This window comes from Chelmon rostratus, chromosome 23 (genome assembly GCF_017976325.1).
Source record: "Chelmon rostratus isolate fCheRos1 chromosome 23, fCheRos1.pri, whole genome shotgun sequence".
In the NCBI taxonomy this organism is placed as follows: domain Eukaryota; kingdom Metazoa; phylum Chordata; class Actinopteri; order Chaetodontiformes; family Chaetodontidae; genus Chelmon; species Chelmon rostratus.
The window spans coordinates 2871779-2896018 of NC_055680.1; the positions used below are offsets into that span (position 1 = coordinate 2871779).

At 42.7% G+C, this 24240-nt stretch overlaps 1 protein-coding gene across 7 annotated transcripts in view; it reads left to right on the forward strand.

Moving 5' to 3' along the window:
- ablim2 (actin binding LIM protein family, member 2) overlaps positions 1 to 24240 on the forward strand; it is an 89347-nt gene that overhangs the window by 59481 nt on the left and 5626 nt on the right. For 2 of the 7 annotated variants that reach the window (XM_041964633.1, XM_041964632.1), the window contains exons 7-22: positions 804 to 891; positions 1628 to 1686; positions 2433 to 2474; positions 3746 to 3823; positions 3971 to 4114; positions 5071 to 5103; positions 6583 to 6700; positions 8386 to 8673; positions 13571 to 13678; positions 15641 to 15694; positions 18456 to 18493; positions 18666 to 18774; positions 18885 to 18943; positions 21056 to 21116; positions 22207 to 22214; positions 22336 to 22416. In XM_041964633.1, the coding sequence (XP_041820567.1) occupies positions 804 to 891; positions 1628 to 1686; positions 2433 to 2474; positions 3746 to 3823; positions 3971 to 4114; positions 5071 to 5103; positions 6583 to 6700; positions 8386 to 8673; positions 13571 to 13678; positions 15641 to 15694; positions 18456 to 18493; positions 18666 to 18774; positions 18885 to 18943; positions 21056 to 21116; positions 22207 to 22214; positions 22336 to 22416 (1368 nt within the window). The remainder of the gene's footprint in view (positions 1 to 803; positions 892 to 1627; positions 1687 to 2432; positions 2475 to 3745; positions 3824 to 3970; positions 4115 to 5070; positions 5104 to 6582; positions 6701 to 8385; positions 8674 to 13570; positions 13679 to 15640; positions 15695 to 18455; positions 18494 to 18665; positions 18775 to 18884; positions 18944 to 21055; positions 21117 to 22206; positions 22215 to 22335; positions 22417 to 24240) is intronic. The other 5 variants (XM_041964635.1, XM_041964634.1, XM_041964636.1 and 2 more) reach the window with 5 other exon arrangements.

Consider the following 24240-nt stretch of genomic DNA (forward strand, 5'->3'; position numbering starts at 1 on the left):
ACCCTTACCTTTCTATGCACAGAATGCAGCTGCAGTGCGCCTTACCCAACACAAGTGCTCCACCTTGTGGCTAAATAATAAAACGCAACTTTTTTTGCTGTCATTTGTAGCTGGTTGCACTTTAATCAAGTGCGTTAATTGGACTCTGAATTAGAATTAGCTCAGCAGCTCTCCGGGGACTGGTAACTCATGCTGCATCAGCATTTTGAATAAGCTTGTGATGAATTTTCTAATGAACTGTGGCTTCTGACATGCAGAGAGTCAGCTTGTGTTTGCGTACAGGTGCATATACGCTCAAACACCAGTGTATTTGCATCATTTTCTGGTTGGCACTGTAGGTGTGATGGCAAAGTAATGCCATTTCTCTAATACCATTATGAGCCCCGACTGATGAAATGAAACATTGAGGGACACTTAGCATAAGTATTTTTATTTTGTATTTCCTAGCATGTCTATTGTCTGATTTTGAAGGATTAGTCTGATGTTATTTTTTTCTTTTAATGGTTTCTGCACTGATCTTACACATGAAAGGAATTTTACCATGAGGAATTGTCGTCTGCTATTTTAAGTAGTGTCCTCTGTGACTCTGGAGAAGCTTTGTCAAGTCTGACAAATGATCCCCAGATGATGTCGTCAGGGTTATCTGAGTTTGGACTCTGAGGCTATAAATTTAGCATATACAGACTAGTGGTGTGTGCAATGTGGGCATTTACGTGGCAGGGAAAGCCTGATGAAGAGATGCTATCAAGCTAAAGTGACGAGTGCAGCGTTGCCATAACGTGTTCTTGTTCAATGCTCGACAGGCTGGAGAGAAGCACTACCACCCCACATGTGCCCGCTGTGCCCGCTGTGAGCAGATGTTTGCAGAGGGAGAAGAAATGTACCTGCAAGGTAAAGGAGTTAATCAATAAGAAGCTAAATATCTATGGTGACATGATTTTTTTTCTCTTCACCCTTTTGTTTGCATGTTTTTAGACTCTCAGCACCTGACTTAAGCCTCTGTTCCCTCTCACTCGCTAGCTACATAAACCCAATGCATTGTGCATCTCCTAATGAACTAGGTTAGCGGCTTGGTGAGTGAATCATGCACACGTGTGCCTGAGTCACACTGCCACGCTCGTAGAGATGTTAATTTCTGCCGCTATGGTGCTGACTCAAAGTAGTAGCTGGTGCTCGATTTACCTCCTCTCTTACTGACTCTTACCTGACTTGTCACATCAGGGTTAACAGAACCCTGGTCCCCAAAAAGTTGGGACTCTGTACGATATAAATCAAAACAAAATGCAATAATTTCCAAATGAACTGTGTTAACCAATACAACTATTGTACAAAGTATTCCCAAACCCATGTAGTAATATCCCCATGATACTATCACCTGTTACCAATCAACCTGTTTACCTGTGGAATGTTCCAAACAGGTGTTTTTGGAGCATTTATCAATGTTTTGCAGGTATTTAGTCATAAAACAAAGTAAATCAGGAAATCACCCGCGTTAGAATTAATTGTTAAGCGTTGCCATCCCTGAACAAATAAAGAACTCGAGCTAAAGGGATGCTGCTAGCGACGATGCAAATGGCCATGTTCGAACAATCTCTGACAGTTCTGGTCTTTGTCTCTGTGTCTTCAGGATCGTCTATCTGGCATCCTCCATGCAGACAAGCAGCCAAGCAGGAGGAGAAGAGTAAGGTATGTTTGAAGGCCCGCAACAACAGCTTTCTCGTTTCTTGCGTTCTAACTCGGATCAGTAAGCAGCAAAAGGTCAACGTTTGTCCAAAATGTCTTCGTGTGCATAAAAGGAAGTTGTAAAGGTGCAAAATGTAATTCTACAGTGTAGTCAGAATCAGCCATGAACTGCTGTGCTGTCTCCAGCTGCACACTACATTGCAAGTGTATACAGTATATACAATTAACAATTAATCTTTACTATACTCTTTTTTTCAGTTATTCAACATAAACATACTTTTCTGCTTCATACTCCAGGAAATGATACAATAAAATATATTGTTAAAAAGCTTCCAGTTATTGCTGCCTGTGCACTTGGGTCCTTCCTGTTTGAAGACTTTTTTCAGATATCTTTTGACCGCTTTTGTCAGATCTGGACTCTTTCAATGTGCCCCTTGGCATTGAGACCCGTAGAGACCCTTATCTGTACCTGTCCCTGGGATGCTGCACAGCATTAAATAGTATTGGACCAGCACTGAAAGCAGTAATAAATGTTAGCATTGAAAATACTTCCATTGGTTCTAGTAGCTATGACAAGTTCAACTTGTCAACCTCAAGACAAATCAGGAACTCCAAAAAGGACGTGGCTCACTAATCACAGTGAAGCAGAGGATTGTTTCACCATCAGCAGCCCTGCAGCTTTACATTCAGTATCCACCTTTCCAACATCTCCCATCCTCATTCCTCATGATAACCCATCTCCTTCCCAGAAGCAGGTCAGGATACAGCTCAATGACATCCCTGAGCAGCAGGTTGGTGCTCCTGTACGCCCTGCACCCACCCAAACCCCACTCAACCCCCTCAAATCCATCTGCTGCATGGGTTGATCATAACTGTTAACACCTTACTGCTATATTTGCTTCAAGTTGAGCAGCAGCCACACCCACAGGCCCACCTACTGCAAAGGCCTTTGACCGGTCAGCGACTGATGATGCTGGTCATCAGTCGGTGCATGTACAGGGATGCTTTAACAAGCAAGTAGTGATGTGTGTCAGTACCTGCATCTGCAGGATATATCATCTGTATCTGCAGAGTAACACTCACACAACTTGACAGACAGAATGGACATAACTGCCAATCATGAAAGATGACAAAGATCAAACTGTAACTGATTTGGATTCATACCAATATTTATTTTACTCAGAAGGACAAGTCCATTCTCTGTCTTCAACGAGTGTGCCTCAACAAAAACTGATGGTACTGGTCGCCCAGCACAGCTTTACTAATAGCACCACTGTACCACTGTGTGATACTGTTTCAACTTATGAAATGAAAATTTGCTCTTGTACTGCAGGTAGTGAGCACAATGTATTAAAAGACATTGATAGCTTATATTTAGGGTGTAGTTAAAGACATAATTTACCATCTCTGAATATATTATACATTCAGTCACTTCCTTTCCCAAAGGGAGGTGAGAAGATAAAATAAATCTCATGTCTGTGTAACAAGCACACAGCTGGAGTCGGGGTGTGGTTAGCTTAGCTTAGCATAAAGACTTGAGGCAGGGGGTAGCCTGGCTAGCTCCATACTACCTGTACTTACTACCTTCCTAAGTTTAAGGTTCAGATTAGCGTCAAAGTGACTCACAGGACTGTATCAAAAAACACTATGGCTTGTTGTACTGCACGCTGCTAATGGGTTACTTCTTTCAGTCAATTATTAAGCAAAAATACTGCTTCCAGCTTCTTAGATATAAGGATTTTCTGCTTCTCTCTTGTTGTAAATTGAAGGTGTTTTGTCTTTGATTGGTTGGTTATACTAAACATGCTGTCTGGATATGCCACCGTGGGTTTTGGAAATTGTGATGGGTGTTTTTCAAGGGATTCCTTCATAAAAAAAATAGCTAACTAATGAACTACTGTAGATGTGCAGTTGGTTGCTTAAAGGAAAAGAACAAGCGTGAGCTTAAACGAAGGTACAATGAATACAGTGTATTCAGCATCTCTCTTTGTCACCTCCTGTGACCTATGTGAATCCAATATGTCTAAACAGAGTTGTGTGTGTCTGTGTGTGTGTGTTTCAGGTGACCCGGACTTCATCTGAGAGCATCACTTCAGTTCCAGCCTCCAGCGCCTCGGGCTCTCCCAGCAGAGTCATCTATGTAAGACTGCACTGCCACTACTCACCACCAGGGGGCAGCCGCACACTTTTTCTCACAGCACTCTCATCAGTGTGATCCGGAGTAGCTGTTAAATGCACTTTAGCTGATCAAAGCTGATTCGACATATGTACCTCTCTCTGCTGCCAGGCCAAACTAGGAGAGGAGATGCTGGACTACAAGGACCTGGCGGCCCTTCCAAAGACCAAGGCCATCTACAACATAGACAGACCTGACATGCTGTCGTACTCTCCATACGTCAGCTACCCGTCTGAGGAGAGGCACTACGGAGAGGTAGACCAGCCTCGCAGCTCTCACTCTTTCAGTTCTTCTGTCTAACTTAATGTTCCTCTAATCCAGCGGTGGAAATTAACTCAGTGTGTTTACTTAAGCTCTGTGCTTAAGTACTCTACTTACGACTCTCACTTAAAAACTATTTGCACTCCAGATTAAGATTTTGAAAAACCTGTAATGTACAAGAGTAACTGAGAACTGAAAGTAAATAACTAATGACCTTATTAAATCACCAGCCAGAGGCAACCCGGAGGTTTTTCTTTTAAATATACAGCTGCTCTGTTAAGCAACAGTTAGTAACAGTTTATTAACCATTAATTAAGGCCTTATGAACAATTTATATACCCTTAATGGCAGGTTTCTTATTAAAAATTCTTATTCAATTCTTATTTAAATTATATACTGTGTTTTTTAGGCAGATACGAATATTAAACACATAATATTAGCAAACATTTAGTTAATTTTCTAATTTGAATATGCAGTATGTGATGAAACCAAAATGGCCTGACTTGATTAATGAAAAGATTATTTGATTTCGGCAGAGCTGATTTATTTCTCAGGATTCCTCACGTGAAAACCTGATTTGATTGAGTAAACTTCATTTCATTTCGCCAGTTTTTTTTTTTTTCCATTTTTCACCTTGCTGATGCCCCGTCATCACCCGTCACTCTATCAGTCAGTAGCAGTCATTCATCAGCGTTGTGCTTGCCCCTCGCTCACAAACGCAGCCATTCCTTTGCAGTGCAGTCACAGTCTCGTAGCCCTGAGTGTGCAAACTGAACGGCGCACTTCAGACCCGCCTCGTTCAGCTCATCCATCCGTCATCAGCGTCCTCACGGTGGACGTCATGACTCACTGACACTGAATGATCACTCTCAAGGTTGGATGGTTAACTCATATAACATCACATATGAGTTCGTCCTAATCATTGGCTTTCTCCCCCTCTTCATTTGCAGTCCCCCCAGCTGCTTTCTCCTACTCCTACTGAGGTAATATAATGCATTATGTCTCACTGTGGATGTCACACCATTCATCAGTGCTTTCCTCTGTGTGTGTGTGTGTGCATGTGTGGAGTTGTATTACTATACTTGGGAACACTTGTATTTGGTGTACATGCTTTTTCAGGGGAATGGAGAGCTCTGAAAGGTTTAATATGGGTTTAAATGCCCCATACAGATGTTGCATTTTCAATTAAAACAGCTGAAATATTCATATGTTTAAAGGATCATTTTATTTAAATATAACTTGGGTCTTATGTTTATATTTTTTGCCATCATTTCTAGCAGTTATAACATTGTATAGCAACATGGTCACATCACTGCAATAACATGATAATAATGATAATAATAATGGTCAAGAAACAGGAGCAGTCAGACATTCAGGTAGTTGTAGACAAGCCAAATATTAACCAGATAATCTAAAAATCTAAACCACTGTATTTGTCTCTCAGAGTGCGAAGGCTTCTAGCTCCATCGCACTTCCTTTAGGCAGGGACAAGGCATGCCAGACATCCAATCATCACCCGCGCTTCAGATGTGGTCAGTAATTCAAACAGGCTTATTGACAGCTGTGTCTGCTGGGGTGAGAGCCAAGTGACCAATGAGAGCTTTGAAGCAGAAGAGTAAGGTTAGGTTATGTCAAACAGCAACAGAAAAGAGGCCACAAAAGAAGAAGCATGGAGGAGATGCAGCTGCGCATGTTGTCATAACTCAACATAATGACTCTTAAATTGGGAGTGTCACAAAAAACTTCTTGGACACGCCGCATTCCCGCATCTCAGCTTTGTTTTAGGTGAATACAATGTTAATATCACCAGTATAAATGATGGCCAAAAGTGTGAATAGACCCAAGTGTATTATGTTGTACCATTTTCATGCCCAAAAACATAGGAAACTGAGACAGGACTGAAGGTTTCTGTTACAAAAGGCATTGAAAGGGTGATTTTACCTTAATTACCAAAAAATAAATAAATGCATTTGGTAACATATTGACATGCTGATGTGCTTACCTCGCTGTCAATGATATTCACTTGAACTGAAGAAATATATATGTATATATATATGGATGAAATCAGTGGAAATTCCATTCACCTCCATTGTATTGGACATAGATGCCAAAATGCCAAAGACAGAGATCTCAAATTTTGGATAAATAAAACCAGAACTGCCATTTTAGTGCCTTCATTTTGGTTTAGCACATGTATTTAAGTCCATTCCTGACGCTAAAAATGTTGGTTTTATGTTTTGAATCAGCCTTATCTGCTCTGGCACATAACAATATGCATACTTCCCTGACATCCACGTTATCTCGACTTCGGCCGTACATTTTCCGAGATTGATCCGTCTCATTAAGAATGCATCGAGTCGTGCCCACATTCCTGCCTGATGCTGCGATAAAGGAGTGACGTTATGCTTGTTTCTCATTAGAAGACCGTGACCTCTTTTTGCTGTGTGTGTTTGTGCGTCCAGGGCGACGGGGAGAAGTCACCCCGTCAGCGGAGACCCTCCAGCCCCAGCTCCAACAGCTCCCTGGGGGGGTACGGACGTTACACCCCGTCCCGTTCCCCCCAGAATTACAGCCGACCAGGTATCAGCCTCACACGCGTATGACACACAGCCCATTATTTCAGGAAATGCTGTTCTAATGTGATGTTTTCTGCAGTTTTGAAGGACCACATTACCCATGATTCCCGTCAGATCACATGCACACTCCTTCCTCTTACCTCTATTCCTCTGAGTGAACAGGCTGGTGCAAACATCACAAATGATTCATCACTTCATCACATTACTGCATTTTGAGATTTCCTGCTGGTGACCAATCCTAAAATGATATGAAGACATGCTCCTCCACAGCTTCACTAAATTCTGCCTGATATTACACTGTCAAAGCCCATCGGATCATCTGAAAACCACAAGGCTCTCAAGCTAAACACATGTCTGCTGTTCCTGATAAACTTTTCCCCTGACAGCTATGATTCATTTTATGTATGATGCATTATATTCACGCATTATAACTTATTATATTCACGCATTATAACTTTTTCTATTCTCCTGACAGCTGTGGTTTGGAGTGCTAACCAGTGGGAAAATGTAAATGCAAAAATAGCACCATTTGTGTGTGTAGGCAAATGATTTTATCTAAATCATCTATGCAAACATGCAATGCCAAAATCAATGCCTATCTTAACCCTCATATTTCCCAACGTGTTATTTACATAGCAGACCATTAAGTAAACAGTGGCAAGCCACTGGCTTTCCACTGTGATGAATGTTGTGGAAGGCTGAGTTCAACAATTTTACACCTCAAACTGTGTTTGCAGTTCTTAGGGAGCACTACTGTATATGTGAAAGAGTTGTTTAAAGCATTTTGATGAAACAAAGTCCAACAATTGGCTGAGTGCTCCATTCAAATAGTAGATTACTTTGATTCACGTTTGTGACTCAATGCAAACACTCCTTTTTATAATGTCTTTTGCATATAATACAGTGTTGTGCGTGCAGCGGTGATGTTACAGGCCCTCTGCAGGCTGAGGCACACTCACATGGAGGACTTCCACAATACAGCTCCCCTTTCAACTAAAAATATGATATTTCAATATGAACATAACTCTAAGATATTATAATCTTGCCTTTGGCTAATAAATAAGTAACAGAGTAACAGTAAGTAAGTAACTTATAGAAGAATGGCACAAAAGTAATTCAGTTTTTTTCAAAACTATCTTTTAATAAGCTCATTGTCTTTAAGCCTTATGAAACAAAATGTCCCTGTCTGAACACCATGTCCTGGCAACTCCTGACAGGTCAGGACACCTCTCCTGGACAGGAGTAACTTCTCTGAAATACAAGAACACTTAGGAGTAATTTTCTAAGTAAAGAAAGTTGATGAAAAGCTTTTTTTCCCTAGGCCTAAAAATACTGCCAAATGTATGTCCCCCTGAGGATTTTTGATCACTGATTTACCTGTCTGAGATGCTTGATAAATAGAGGCCCTGATTTGGAATAATAATAGGAATAACAGGCCTCTCATTTGTATGCAACCAAATCATTTTGATTGTGGAATTTTCTAGAATTTGCAGTCGATCTTCAAGATCAGTTTTTAAGACTTGACTGGCTGTCAACCTTCTGTAAAACAATCACAAATGTATTCTCTAGGATTTATGATATTTCCTGTTTTTTCATGGCAAATTGCAGAAAGACAACTTTAAAGAAACCTGATACCTTCATTTTATCCACTGACTCAACGTGTTTCTTGTAATCTGATTGGACATTCAGGGCCTGAGGTATTCCTTGGCAGTCGATCCAGCAGCCGAGCCCGTGATTCCAATTCTCTCCCTTTGCCTCCAACCCTTGTGGGTGCTATTAAGAACCCCTCCACCTGGGCCAGGGACTCATCCTCCCTCCCCATGAACTATTCTGGTGGTGCGGAAGGGAGTGGTGGTGTTGCTGGTAGTGGCAAGTACTCGCCTACACCAGCAGGTGGCAGTGCGGGCTTGTCTTTTCACCTGAATCCCACCACTCTGGCCATGCTGCAGCAGCACAACTACATCCCTTACTTCAGAGGTATCAAAGCACGCTGGGACCGAGACCTGGTCTACTACAGACAATGGACGACTTGCCGGAATCATTGCTGTTGTCAAACCTTAACAGAACCCTGACAGAAACAAAAACCTTTTCAAGAACTCCCAAAAATATATTTGAAATATAAATATTTGAAAGAGGGTTCAAAGTGCCCCAAAAGAGAGGTTTCCAAGGTGTTCCCCAAGCAGAACAGAAGTATTCAACCCTTGGACTTCGGTTTGAAAACATGAAACTCTTGAAAATGTGCAGTTAAACAGGTTTCCGCACAGCAGCAACGTGCCGGTCCACTCTGTATTTGACTGAGACTGAAGGTCTTAAAGAATGGAGTGCTGTGATATTGAATTGACTTCACTTGGCATGGCCTGTGGTTCAACACCAAATTAACCATGTGTTGGAAACTCACACTCACAGTGTCTCGGTTCACCACAGACCCACGAGCCATTATGGGATCAGAACGTCTGACCTCATCTGCGCCGATCTGTGACCGCTGTTTGATCACTCATGGAGATTTGTTTTTGTTAATTCTTGAACCAAAGCCATGAAACTTCTAATGCTAGTGCACGATACCACACATTCCTGAAATCAACATCACAAACCAGTTCTGGACATTTTCCCCTTGCACGCTGCAACCCTGCAGAAAGGCTTATCCAACCACCTCCCTTTGCTTCATCTCTCTCCAACCCCTGATTTCCCTCACCCCTCAGGGTTCAAACAGGACCCCCTACCTGACCCTAAACCTAGGACATCCCTGCATCTCAGTTTACCTCCTCCTAACGGTAAAAACACCAGTAGTCTCTCTCTTCTCTGTGTCCCCCCCTCCTCAGTGGAATGGTTAGCAGGTTTTGTGATGTTGCTGTCCGGCATCGTGGTGTTGTCGGGTTTCATGGGGTGCATCAAAGTACGTTCGTAGGACCACTCAGTTTTCTCATTTTGCTTGCCCTGTTCACTTGTGTCTGTGGACGTGGTTGTTGTCGTGCATGGTTTAAACCTTTTGTAGACCTGAGTGTGACCCTGATGCATTGGAAATTATTTTCTAGTGAACGATTGAGGATGATTTCACTTTTTTTTGCTTGTCTGTTTAGATTGTTGACCAACTCGTTTGCCTGCATTTGACCTCTGATGTACCCCTTTGTTTTTCCTGAATTATCCCTTGTTTATTGTCCTGTGGTAGACTTTAACCTTGTTTGTCCTTGCTGTGAATCTGGAGGAGAGTACAGACTTTGTGTTTTGATGACTGATAAACAGACACATGGAGGTTTTCAGGCAGGGTAACGAGAGTCATTGGTCTATTGTTTCTAACAGAGGTACAAGTAAGTGTTTGTAAGTAAATATGTTCTTTAGAAACAGTTACCATGGCCAAGGCACTGGCAAATACCAAAAGCTTTTAACTGCAAACCAAAGAGATAAAGGAAGGAATTATTCAGCATGTTTTATTGGAGGCTCTGCAGAGTCATTACAGAGTATACGGTATGTCGTATATCCAGTATATTAGTCATCTGAAAATGTTGTCATCACAGAGCAGATAAAAATACACCATGACACAGTTTGGAGAAAAGCTTTGAAGCAGGATTTTATTATTAGAGCTCCGACCGTCAGTTCTGTTGGCCGTTAACACTGTGCTGAAATCTACGAACAAGTGGCCAGAGAAATCAAATGGGTTTAAAAAAAACAACAACCTGCATGTGTCAAATTTGTTTGGAAGAGAAAAACAAGACTTACAGTAAAACTATGACTCAAATCGTCCGTTATAAACATCCTCCACAGCTTCCAGTAGCGACCCGCCGTAGTTGTACGCACTTAGAAGAACTGTTGAGGCTGGATGTGCATTTTGGGTGCACTTCTACCTCCAAATAAATTGGTAGCTAAAGTACTTTATCTGTGGCTAAACTGTCAACTGCTTGGTCCAATTTCAAAGATTGTATCAGTTATTTTGTTGAGTTATATGACCTATAAAACGTCTTGTAGCAAACTGTAGCTTTCTTGTTAGCATGGAAGGTAACAAAATGAGACAATGAATATCAGTAGAATCAGATAAGTTTGGATTATTTTTGGGTGGAATGATCAAGTGCAACAAACATAACCCACTCAGTCTAATGTCAGACCAGGTTGTCATTTATTCGAGGTGACTCTCTCAGCTGATATAGGTTGTCTGAAGTGGTCGCTGCCTCGCTAACTTGACAAGCTAACATCACTGAGAGACAGCTGTATTCTACAAAGTTAGCAAACAGCCTTTCCTTTAAATCTGATTTTCCCATCTGTGGCGTTCAATGTAAACTCCACACACATTAGTTTTAAGTTTAATGTTGCGATTATCCCCTTAGCACAGCTCACTAACTTCCTCCATTTGTCGTAGCTCAGTTTGCAGGCTGAGCAACAAGCCCCCTGCTGCAAAAGGCTGTACAAGGCATGGTCTGTTGCACTCATACGCTGTAATTTTTAATTTAAAGATCATTTTACGGCATTCAATTGGTAGTTCGAAATTTGAATAAAAAGTGACAATCCTAATGAAAGAGTTCCTCAAGCACCAAGAAGTTCTCATATAGGCCTGTTTTCACTTACAGATAACCTTTGCCAGAGAAAAGATGTTATTTTTGTGCTATGCAGAACCCTTACCGTAGCAACACGTTTTTCTAATATATGCTTCCTTGGACCATGGCTGATTAAAAGGAGGAGGTAGAGAGAGCAACATCACGAGCCTCCGCTCGAACGTTTGCACGGAAAATCAGGAACACGCGGTCCAGGATTCTGGCGGTTTTTCCATGACAGGGTGGAGAGGCTGAGAGGGGAATTCTCCGATGGGGAAGATGAAAGAGAGGAGGGGGAGCGGGGGAACGAAATAGCCCAAGCGGACCGAGCTGTAATTTGGGGTCTGGTTGCCAGTCGCAGCGGCATGTAGCGCAGCGCACCGCTAGCCTTGTTCGGGCCCTGGCTGCTCCTAACATGCCATGAAAGAGGGCTATTTGTTTTCATGCAACATACTCGTGCTTTAACGAGCAATCAGGTCTCCTCAGAGAAGTTTCTGTGGTAGCAACGCTCAGGCTACTTAGACGTGTTGTCTTGCGGTGGAAGTTAGGGGCGAGCTGAGGAAAGCACCTTGCTGGAAGAATGAGGCATGCTTTTGTTTTTGTCTCCCTGAATCCTTGTTAATGATCCCAAAACCATCTTTTATTATCTTGTTATTGTGTTATTAATTTGATTAGTAAGTGGCCTCCACCTTTTTGTCCAATGTGTAATCCATTTACTTGAAATTATAACGCATCTCCTCCCTAAGCTTTCCAAGCCTCCGACACATCCTCCTTTAGCTCCAGATGTTCGCGTGGAGGATCTGCCCTACATTTAGACCTGCACTAACAGTACTCTGGTGTGTTCGTGTGCGTGTGTGTTCATGGGCATGTGTGCGTGATTGTGTGCACTGTACGTGCAGGAGATCACTCAGACCAGCACTAACAGCATTGCTGTGTGTCAGTGATCTCATCCACTTGCATCCAGATCACTGACGATGGTTCCTCGCTGTCTGAGAAGAAAAGTGTGTGTTCAATCAGCTAACACTCTCTCTCATGCACACTCCCAATCTCTCTCTGCTGCTTCCTCAAAGCTCTGGATGTAGAGTGTTTATTACTTTTGGCCTTAAGGGTGTCAGTGACTCCATCACCCAGCCTGCCTGTGACGCCACACAATGGGGTGTACCCTTGTTGTTCATCATCATAGATACAAAACACACACATGTATGCCATCAGCAAAATGCAAATATATGTTACACTCACGCCTACAACAGGACACACATAAAAACTGGACAAATGTAATAAAACAGTTGCTTTCATTGCCATTATTTTGGCACCTGCACTTGGATTTAATATACCCAGAAATCCTATGATTTTGCAGTGTAAACTGTTAAGTGATGAGAACAGACCACTAAAAGGCCCAGTGCCAACATATCTGCAAGAGCTTTCATTTCATTTAGCTCTAAAGCTAAGTGAAAGGTAACTGTTGAATACATTATGGAGCCTAGAACTGTTTTGCAATTCAAATGTAGAGCTGCAGAACAATAGCAGCTCCTCTTTCACAGCTGTTTCTGAATATTTCCAAAAGCAGCAGTCCTATAGTCTGTTATAGGTGTGAAAATCAAGAACTGAAGTAGTCACAGGGGACTGGACTGGACCTCATTCTAATTCACTTTGGGCGAGAGGCAGGAACGTCCTGAGCAGGCCACCTGTCGATCACAGGGCTGATGCATATGAACAGACCTCCAGTTACGCTCACATTCACACCCAGCGGCAGTTAACCTCAGCCGCAGACTCCACGTAGAAAGGTTCTCTCAATGTGGAGGCGGGCCAGCCCAGTCCTTTTAACTGTGAGGTACAGCCTTGTTGCCCTCATGCACTAAATCTGACGAAGCTGGATGAGGTGTTTTGCCAGCAAGTTAGAAACACAAGAGCAAACTGTCAACGTCATTTGGTGCCCTTTTGTGGGTTGATCAGTTTGAAACTGGACTAACATGTGGTCCAGTTGGATTATAAGCTCTGATATGGACTGAAGCAGAACGACTGGGTAGTGCTTCTGGTAGGGGACAGTGGTGAGGCCATTTTTGGCTGCTATACTAGATTTTAGTGTCTCATCATTTAACAGGTCACTGGAACCGTAGGATTCTCCGCCAAAAAACGAGTGAATCTGTTTTAGTACAGTAAATATAAATACAGTAAATGGCTGGGTTATCGAGTCAGCGGCATCATTGTAATAATCGCTGCTTCATATTTGACACTTATCAATATGCTTACCATAACGCTGCCTTTTTGCCCCCCGATGCCCTTTGTTTTCTCCCAAACCCTTTCCCTTTTGCCTTTCATATCCATTGCCTACCCTACTCCGTCCCCAACTGGAGGTAGTGAAAGTGGTCGGAGTACCCCCAGCTTATCCACCTATTCTGATGGCAAATCCCCCTCCTCCACTTCTACATACGTGGCTGCTCCCCGGCATTTCCACATACCAGGTAGGCCATAGCTGCACCGCTTGGGTCGCAACTCAACATCTGTACACACACCAGGCTGAAAACTATTGTTTCACTGACCTTCCATAGTTGAAAGTCTGTTGCATCTCTAACGTATCCAACAGTGATTACAACTGCAAGGCTAAAACCTCAACCAGAGGAGGTTAAGAAATGCAAGATTTCTATTTGGTATTCAACTGCTGGTTCATGTTCATCAAGTTAACTAGTGCTGACCAGATTAGACTTCTACTTTCCAGTGGATTGGACCACCTTCCTTCCAGGTACATGCAGATAAGTCTTGTGAAGCTGTCATGTGTGGGATACGGGCCCTCATGCATGATCATTTTCATACTCTCTTCCAGACCTTTTACTTTTTCTATGATGTTTACCGGTACGAGTGTTCCCAGTCTGAAACTGAAAAAAGTAGCTAGTTTGCTTCAACTTGATGGCGCTTGTACATGAATACTTAGACGTGTGTTTCTGGGATTTTATCATTAGCATAATTGACATCACCAAAATGCTAAGCCTATCTGGTATGCCCAATTTGTGGGCAGATTCATTCACAAAAATGTTACCTTTGGGTAAAAAGTAGAACTTTTTGCATGCATTTTGAAGCTCTACGTCTACATTTTGAAGCTCTATGTCCTGCTATTGGAAACATCAAAAAATTAGCGGGATTGACTGTTGTATTAGGGGATCTGTCAATTTTTAAGTCAAACTAGTGTTTTCTACTCTTTACAAAGACAGACTCTCTGTACATGGGTTGTGTGACAAATCTGGACAAGTACGAGAAAATTTGGGAATGCCATGAGTTCTCTTACATCGTTAATTCGTGCCACCAAAGATTGGATGTGTTTGTGTGAGTGGCCCAGTGTCTTTAAAATTGTGTTTACCTTTGTCTCGTCGATTGTATTCTGTATATCTCCAGGACTTTTTTTTTATTCCCAGTGTCCCTACTGTTTAAGCATTTCAAAGCAACTTCTTTTTTATTATCTAGCATGAGATTGCGTCACTTCCAATTATATTTACACTATATTTGGACGAGAGTTAACGGCAAACAGTATATCCTTCATTACTTTCAGTCTCTCACAGAGGAAAATGAGTTTGATCCAACATATTGTTCCCATTGACAATTACACTGTCAGCCATGCAGAGGAAGAAAAACCCTCCCATGTTGGAAGCCAGTTAAGTGGAAAAAACAGCCAGCGATTATCCACTTAATAGCTTTCATAGTCATCATCCTTATTGCTTTTATATGGATATTGTTTCAGATGCTGGCAGGCACTGAAACAAGCCAGGAAAAAAAACCCCAGATGTGTTATTTTATTGTGAGTCATGTTTCTGCTGTGGCTGAATGTGTGACAGTCGTTACTGAGCATCTCTGTCAGAGGCCTGTCTGGGTCCACTGACACAAAGATGGACTAGATCAGCCTCAGGGTCAAACATACTGTCCCCATTATCCTCCATCTAGCAGTACAGTTAATACAGCAAGACTTCAATTAACTCTCAGCGTTTTCTCCATTGTTGTGACGTTTATGGTATTAATTTAGGTGTCCTTTTTGATTTCATTTGAAACTCTCTAAAGAATGCTAATATAAGTAGACTGTTTGATGCCTGGGGACCATGTGTGGTTTCTGATATTATCCTTTGAGTGTCATTGAATTATTCTGCATCAAATAACCTCTCATTCAACAAAGACCAATAAATCGATATATTTTGAATATGTTGCATGAATTATATTAAAAAAGTGCTGATGTTTCTGATGTGCCATAATAAAAATGACAAATGTCTTGTGTTGAGTCAAGCTATACAACCCCCCCCCTCCCTTTTTTGCTTCTTCCGAATACCTCATCTCTCAATGACCGCTAACTCATGCTTCTTTTTCTCCATTCTCTCTCTTTCTTTCTCTGCCTCCTATGTTGGCTTCTTCCATTTTCTTTCCTCTGCGTCTGTTCCCATCTTCAGAGACTATGGTCAAAGATAATATCTATAGAAAACCCCCCATCTACAAACAGCATGGTACAGTCTACTTCCTCGTTAACACTTCCTTCTCTGGTCTGGTCTCTGCACGATGTGTTGCATGTCGCCTGTCAGTCATGTCTTCATCCATTTATCCCAGTTCTCCTTGTTTTTCTTCTAAGGCCTGCACTCGTCTAGTAGACTCACATAGATCCACATGTGTAGGGCTGGTGTTAGAGTACTGCAGCCATTCTGTGTTATAAAATCAGCTCAGACAAGTGCAAAATCTATCAAGGTTGAACATTTGGATGGTAGGCAATGCTATGACAAATAACCCCCCAAAAAACGAAAAGCACCCATTGAATTTTATTTTAATTTTGAACTCCAAGGTTTTGAAGAAAGAAAGCAAATTATTCACCCTGCTCTGAGTTCAGTTGTCCTTCACTAGAATAAAGTTTTGTGCAGCTCTAGCTTGGCAAGATAAGCTGATGATCTAAGCCTAAGCGGGCGTTTAAACTGCACTGGTGTGGGCGGGTTGCTCCAAGTACCAGTGAGACAATAAAATAAATTCCAGGACGGTTGTTTGAGTAATGCTTCTCTCAGCTGGAGGGCTTAGCAGACACTAAAATACTACGCCATCATACAGAATGTTAGACAATTCTGCAGCGCACAATTTACTTTTTTCTGCGCCAGTGCAACACCTTTATGTAGTGAAGCAGAGAGGAAGAGCGGTGAGGTCAGGGTCGGGGATGGGTGTGTAGCCCATGCAACTCACACTATGGAGAGCACAGTTTGCATCCTGTTACAATCCAATGGTTAATGTTGTTTTAGGGCATTTGCGCCTTTATTGAATTGGACAATAGTGGGACAGGGGACAAGGGAAGACAGGGGGTGTGACTCACAACACAGGTCCCTGGATGGAATTAAACCAGGGGCATTGCAGTTATGTAGTAATTCACCTTAACCACTCAATCACAGGGATGCCCTCATGTTCCCTGCCCTAACCTTCATCAAGTGTTTTAGCTGCCAAAAGTGATCATTTTGCTTCAGTGCTGAAGCTGACTGTTGGACAGAGACTGAAACACTTCAAAGATGATTGAAAGTTTCAACCAGTGGAGGACAGTGCAGCAGTTTTCTGCAAAACCTAATTAATCTGTAGATTTAGATGTGAAATTAACGAGGGTCTGGGTCTAGCGGTGACACCATACTGGTGTTTTTATAGCTTAGAACTAAAGTCTGCATAATTGGGTTTTATGTACGAAAAGCATTGCCCTAAATTTGAATATCTGATCTGACACTCTGATTATTCACTCTGTCGTGGGACTGCTTGTTGGAGTTGGGACATTTGGGTGTTTGTTTGCTCATGCCATTCACGCATGTCTGCACTCATCTCACCAGCTCATTTGTTGGTTTTAGTGGTGGTGTAGTGACTGTGTGTCCACTGTGAGCGGTTGGGGACATAATTCACTTCGTATGGTGACATTTGTGTTGCACCGATCACTGTTTCAGTAACTGTGTCTCTCCCCTCACCATTGATCGTGTGTTTCATTTATGTTTATCACTATAGCTGCCCCTCAATCTATATGCACATGACAGGGTCACTCAAAACACACTGACATATGAGTCCAAGGAGCTTTTATCACCTCTATCACACAAGGAAATATTCATCTTTATTTGATATGACAAGTAAATCAGCTGCATATGGCATAGTCCTACAGATTTATGAGATGGCTGTCAGCATCTTGATTGTATGCATCCAAGCAGACGAGAGGTCACTGACAAGGTGTGTGCTGTCTGCCAAAAGAGGGGGGAAAATACAATTCTCCTCCATCTACTTGACCTCGGAGCTGTGTGAAGTGACATTACGTTTGAATGGACTGCACACATTTTTGTGAGCATTGGCCCATTGAAAGGAGGTAATTTGTGCACACAATGCCCACTTACGTAATTCATGCTCTTATTGATTAATGAGCATAACAAAATGTTAAACAGTAGCTGACATTTTAACATCCAGGATGTTAGAGGGTTGGCAAAAAAACAAAACAAAACTGGATTTGATGCAGTTTTTGGACTGTATGTACCTTTGACACCCCTTACAGAGAGAAGGAAGTAAGTAACTGGAGACCTTGAATAAGTTCATTTGTGAACAGTTTATTTATTCCATAGGACGAGTTATTAATCTCATTATTAAGCACTCGCAAGTTACTATTTTTTGACACCTAACTCTCCATAGCAACAAGGCTAGTCCCTAGAGACTGCTATGCTCATTACACCCCAGAATATCAGATGGAACAGACAGCATACTGAGAATTTTGGTATTGTTGAAGTTGTAGGAATATTGGGGAAAAAATAGTTAAAAAAATATATAATTCCTCCTCCTCTGGGGTTAATGAATTCACACCTTCATTATCAAGATATGTGTATCGAAAAAAGTGTCATGGATCAAAATCTTTGTCATGGGGAAGTTTTAACCAAGGCCATAGTTCAAATCATTTGCAGTCCCCCTTGTGGCTCCATGGTTACCAACCTTTATCATAATCAGGACTGAAGCTGTTAAGATATCTTGCTCTAGTGAATGATGGGTCAGGCTCTCAAAATGTCAGTCCAGCCCTCTAAAAGTACAGTGTTGATACAATGGCCTGTAGCTGCTGTCCATCCTTCAAGTCTTAAAGCACAGTGCATGTAGAGCTCCATGTAGGTGCCGTCTGCAGCTGATGGTGTCATGGTCCGGGGGTGAGAGTTAATAGTGCAGCACAGAGCGGTGAGGCAGATGATCCAGCACATTGACTGTGACACCCTGTAACCTCTGACTGTTTTACAGCTTCTAGAACATCCTGGCAGGATGGGGAAGATAGCAAGGTGGGTCTGCGTGTGTGCGCGTGTCCATATCTGCCTCTTTTCATTACATTTTCTCAAACTTTGCAAATACTGTACATCCATTTACTAATTTACTAACTCATGCTGTTCCATCATCCATCACCTCTTTCCATCTGTCTCCTCTCTCTGTCTCTGCCTCTCTGTCTGTCTCTAGAGGACCAGTTGGATGATCTTAAAGAGTGAAATAGATGGACACATGGGTCAAGAAGACCTGGATCCCTGCAAGTCCACCTGCAGTCTGCCCACTGACACCTCGCAGCCTAGTGAGTAGCCAATCACACGATCGGCCTGGTGTCTGTGACATAAATACAATGTGGATCCTCAGCAGCGTTTAAAGCGGAAAATGAGAATAAATATTTTTCCCTCTCTGCAGATTTCCCCTACAATAAGTCTGCGTCCTTACCCGGATATGGACGGAACGGCATCTACAAGGTGAGCCGCCACGATTGTGAGCAAAGACGAGCTGTAGTAGCTTAGGAAATGTAAGCTTGGTTTAAACAATCCACGGTGCTTCCTGGAACTGAGAGAGATCAGCCAAAGGTCATCATTGCACAAGTGTTTGCTTTAGTCAGAGCAAGAGGTGTTTCTAAATCATCTGAAAATATTTTAAGAAATAAATGTGACTTAGTTGTGTGGGGACAAATAAACAGACTTCATAAGTGGCCAATAAAGCAGTATGTTAATGAAGAAGGTCAGGAAATAATTAGTGATGATCATTTTATTGTTTTTTTGTTTTCTTTTCTAATAGAAAAAGGGAAAAATTCAAAGAAATCCATGTGGTGATACTGTAATGAACTAATTCATTGATATGAAATCAGAAATACCTCTGGTGGTCATTAACCTGACTGCAGAGCCCTTCATGTTAAAAGATGACGCTAAAAGGGTACTCAGTGCCTCAAAAAGTCAGAATGTGTTAGGCCAGCGGCTAAAAACCATAGCATTCCTATAACCCAACCTGTACCTAGCGCATAAGCTAAACCCTTGCCTGTCCCATCTGGCACCAGAGTTCGTATATTTCCACCAACACAACATGACACTGTACTCTAACCCAAAGAGTCCTTAGTTCCCCTCCAGTTCAAGTCCGGTACAGTAAAGCCTGGACTTGAACCCTGGGCAGGGCTGGAGCCACGGCTGTGAGAACGTTGAGCATTTGACTCGCTGCAGAGGGACTTGTGAATCGAACTGGGCTCTGGCCTGTCGCCACAGTTAGGGGGTGAAACCGAGCACACCCCCAGGATTAAAGGACATTTAAAAGAAAAAAAGATGGCTGAGGTGTTGGTGAACATCTGACAGGAGGTAGCACTGTTTCTCCAAGCACTGCACCCGCTGTGCTGCAGCATTCGAACAGGCCGCCATCTTCATGTGTTTACTCCATGGTTTTATCACACTCCCCCACACACCCTCCACTAACCGACACAGGAAACCTCAGGGCAGCGTTTAAAGTTTTCCTTCTCTTTAAAATTCAACCTCATCCAGCTTTTCTCTCACAGTTTTGGTATCCGATTACACAGGGGGTCAGTCAGCACCCCTCGCTCCACACAGGGCAGGGCTCCGGTTTATTATGAGGACGCTGGGGGTATTTAGTCTATCATCCACCGATGTGATATTGCTGCTCTCCCTCTGTGTTTGTTGATGGACGGAGGACAGGCAGACAAAACAGAGCAGAGGAGGAAATGAAAGCTTGGCGGCCATGACGGATTCACGGCGCAAAGTCTAATGAAGCGTTTTTCGCTGGCTGACGTTGCTGGTCAGCGTTGTTGACATTGTGGATTTAATGTGTTGGTAGAAGAATGACGGGAGAATTTGGAGCTCTGTAACATTATATTTGTAGCACACAGAATCTTTTTGTGGAAGCTCATCGCTCATACAAAGAATGACATACTGCTCAATCTCCTTTTAAAGTGCAACTGAAATGAAATTGCATATTTTTTTCAGCTACAGCAAACAGATAGTAATAAATGATACAGCTCGAGTCTGCAAACACACTCAGTGGCTCTGTGACGCTGTACGAACTGGTGCTTTGAGCATTGGTGCTAACATGCTAACAATGCTTGCATCCTCATTTAGCACTTTAGCATTTTCACGTCTGTTCATTAATCACTCAGTATGTTGCTCGTTTTCTGGCCGTAGAGAGAGAACTTATCCACCTTTAGCCAATTAATCACTTCCTCTCAGACTGTGTTTACGTGAAGCAGCAAAGTATCTGATAGTTGCAAACGGCTGTGAACACAACTGAAACAGAGCTTCACACTTTCGTGGACTAATAAACGCTGTCTATCACCGGTTCCTCCCTCTCCTCTCAGCTGCTTTTTAGTTCCTCCAAACTAAGTGATGTAAGCTCGCCATCAAAGGAGTGCGTCACACTCGCTTCCCATTGGTCACCCTGAAAGAATGTGAGCAAATCGAGGGTAAAAGCAGCGACTAAAAGGCTTTCAGATGAGCCGTGGCGTTGATAAAGACCAGCGATGTTCTGCCCGGCATGGAGCGGGACTTCTGAATGATGGCCTGACCGCTCTTTGTTTATGTGTGTGTGTGTTTCTGTAGGCTGCCGAGATGGCCGAGGATGAAGTGGACCCAGACTCCCAGAGCTGGGGAGGCATGAGAGGTGAGGCTGAAAATGAATTAGCACCGCTCATCTCCTGCTCTTTGCCGTGTTCCTCTTGATGTAAGTGGGAAACTTTTCCCAGTGCTGTGCAGCTGATAGGTGCAAATGTCTAAAACACATTAAAAAAAAAGAATACCATGATATAGCTATTGGGATGGTTTTTGGTTGGACAAAACAAGCAATTTCTTGGCTCTTGGAAATTGTGACAGCCAATTTCACTACATTTGTTGCAGCTTTAATATTGAAGTTGGCAATTTACCCTCATAGACACAGAGCTGGGAAGTCAGAGGTTGGTTCCGGAAGTATTTTTCCCACTAAATTCCCAAGTTTCTTCTTTACTGATTTTATTATTAAGGGATCGGGATTAGATTCTCTGATCTAAATTTTTATTTGGAAAATGCAGACAGCTGTGTTCATTCATCCCAACAACGTGTTGATTGTAATTCGCCTTTTGAAGAAATTTAAATCTGACTTCAGACCACATTAGTGAACAGAGATGTTGAGCCAAGCCTTGGAAGTGCCTCACCCCCACCCTCACCCCCACCCAAATACAGTACAGTGTTGCTCAATCCAAAACAGATAACGCTGTCTGCTAGCATTTTAAACTACGACACGTGAAGAGGCCTGTGTCGTCTTTCCTTCACCTGCACATCTAAGGTCAGTTTACAATCCCCTGATTACATCGTGGCCGAGCGTGCAGGGCCCTGCAGCTCTGGCTCCAGATCAGTTGCTGGAGGTAGCAGCGTGAAGAGGTGATATCATTTTTCCAGCTGCGGAATTGTTGCTGTGTGTTTACAAGTGTGTGTACAGTCCTGGCTGTGGCTCCGGCGAAGGCTGAGTTGATGGGATGCCAGCCTCATAACTGCGTGCTCGTGTGTGCAGCGCGACCGTTTATAATGCTTTTGACGCCTTTGAAACCCAATATTTTTGAGGAGGCTCGAGTCCACAAGGTGTAATTTATTTTCAGGCTCTATTATGGTAGTTTTCATAATGGCTCTGCTATTCAAATAAAAAGTCATTGTTCCAACGGATTAAGTCTCTCTCTCTCTCTCTCTCTCTCTCTCTCTCTTTCTTTTTTTTTCCTTTGCAGAATACAAGGTAAGATTTCCCTCATTTGTTAATGCTTTACAAATAATATTCTTGGCAGCTTTGCTTGGATGTTGGATTATAATTGTATTCCTTAATAAATCTCCCACAATGCTTACTCTGTGTGTGCCAGATCTACCCTTATGAAATTCTGGCAGTGACGCATAGAGTGAAAGTGAAGCTTCCCAGAGACGTAGATCGCACCAGACTGGAGGTGAGCTCTAATCTTGTTCTCCCTGCTCCGTTGTTTCCCCCCTTCCATCCGCAGGTCATTAAAAAGCCTGAGAACATGTCGAACTGCGGTTTAAAGAACGACTCGGAAATCGGAATGATGCACTTGGAGCAAAGCCGGGTGGGATAAAGCTCAGCCAAAGCTTGACGATGGCACGTGCCATCCCCAATTTTTGTGAAGGTGGATAAATGATTGAATGAATTTTGCTGTTTTTTCATTCAAGTAACAGATATACTGTATGGCCAAATGTACGTGAACGGGGGCTGCTTAGTGTACTTTTTACCTGGAGCTGTTTTCCATGATTTGGTAAAGGCCCCTGAAAGCCTCAGCATGCTCAGATAAAGTGAGTCAAGTCAAGACAAACACACTCACTGAGCCGGGTGCTAAAGCCCGGCTCAGTGAGTGCCCGACCCCACTAATGCTCTTGTGGCTGAATGGCCATGTTGCAGCATCTGGAGGGAAGCCTGAAACCATAAGAGTGGGGGCTGTCCTGCCAGCAGTTTAGCGCCCATGGTTTTGGAATGACACTTTCAACAATGACACATGGGTACATGGGTATTGCTCTTGGCCACGTGGTGCAGTTTGCTGCGAGAGAGCCCTATGAGTTCAAGCTGTGACACATTAAAGAAAGTCAATAAATTGTGGGATTTTATTGAATGTGAATTTAATTGGCAGTAGTATTGGTTTTGCTTTCTGATGTTGTATCACATTACCTGCTCTTGCGCTGGGTCACGGCAAGTTTAACCCGCATGCCTGTCTTATAATAAAAAAAAAAAATTAAGCACAATTAGACTTAATGTCCCGTAATAACTGATTTCCTGCAGCTGTTATTCTTACACTGCCCGTTTACAGATTCAGAACTTTCATTAAGTTCGTTCAGTTGAAAACAGGAAATATTTTAGTCAGTGAAGTAGTCTCAAATATGTTCCACATAGGATAAAAAGCCCATTTAAATACTTCAGATTGTGGTTTGTCTTGTGGTGCAGCACTGATGGCCCTCCTCTCCTCAGAAGATTAAAAAAAAAAAAAAAAAACACCCTTAAAAATATTTAAACCTTCAGTAACCCTAATATGAGAACTGCCTGTGAGCATTTGGATTATGGGAATATTGTCCCAAGGGGAGTCAGACCGCCGGGATACCGAGGCGTTACTGACGCAAGAGATTCCCCTTGTGGTTGGGATCACCAGACTGGAGTCATGCCGTCATTAGTGTGAATGTGTGTGTGTGTCAGAGAGAAATATTCCAAACTCCCTTTTACCCACCACTGTTCCTGATCCCTGACCCCAAGGTGGTGTCGGTTTACCCAAACTAATCAGCAGCTAAACCCGTGTCGAGACTCAAGAGGGACGCTCTGCCATGAGGCAGTACATGGCGCTCTTCTGAAGTTCAGCATATCTGGAACCACGCTTGCTTTCTTTCAGAGAGTGAGATGAGATGATTGATATCAGTTTCTATCAATGTCTGTGTTAAGCACAGAGCTGGGCGCAGGCTGTTGTTAGCCTTAGCTTAGCATGAAGACGGGAGGCAGGCACTGTCCTCAGACTGAGTTATAGTGTGCTGACATGTTTCCTCCCCTCTCTGCAGCTGCACATTGTCAGTGTGTGTGTCATGTTACACACCAGCAGTGTTGCCATCACTCATGCCAAAAGATTACAGTCGTTCAGTGTTTCCAGTATTTTGTGCCTGTACAGAACCGAGTTGAAAACGGCTTTTAAAAGTGGGTTCATCAACCGTTTGCGGCCTGTGAGCCTGTTTTTAGCATCTAGTCATTTTAAGTGACGTGGGTTGACTCAAGGGACGATTTT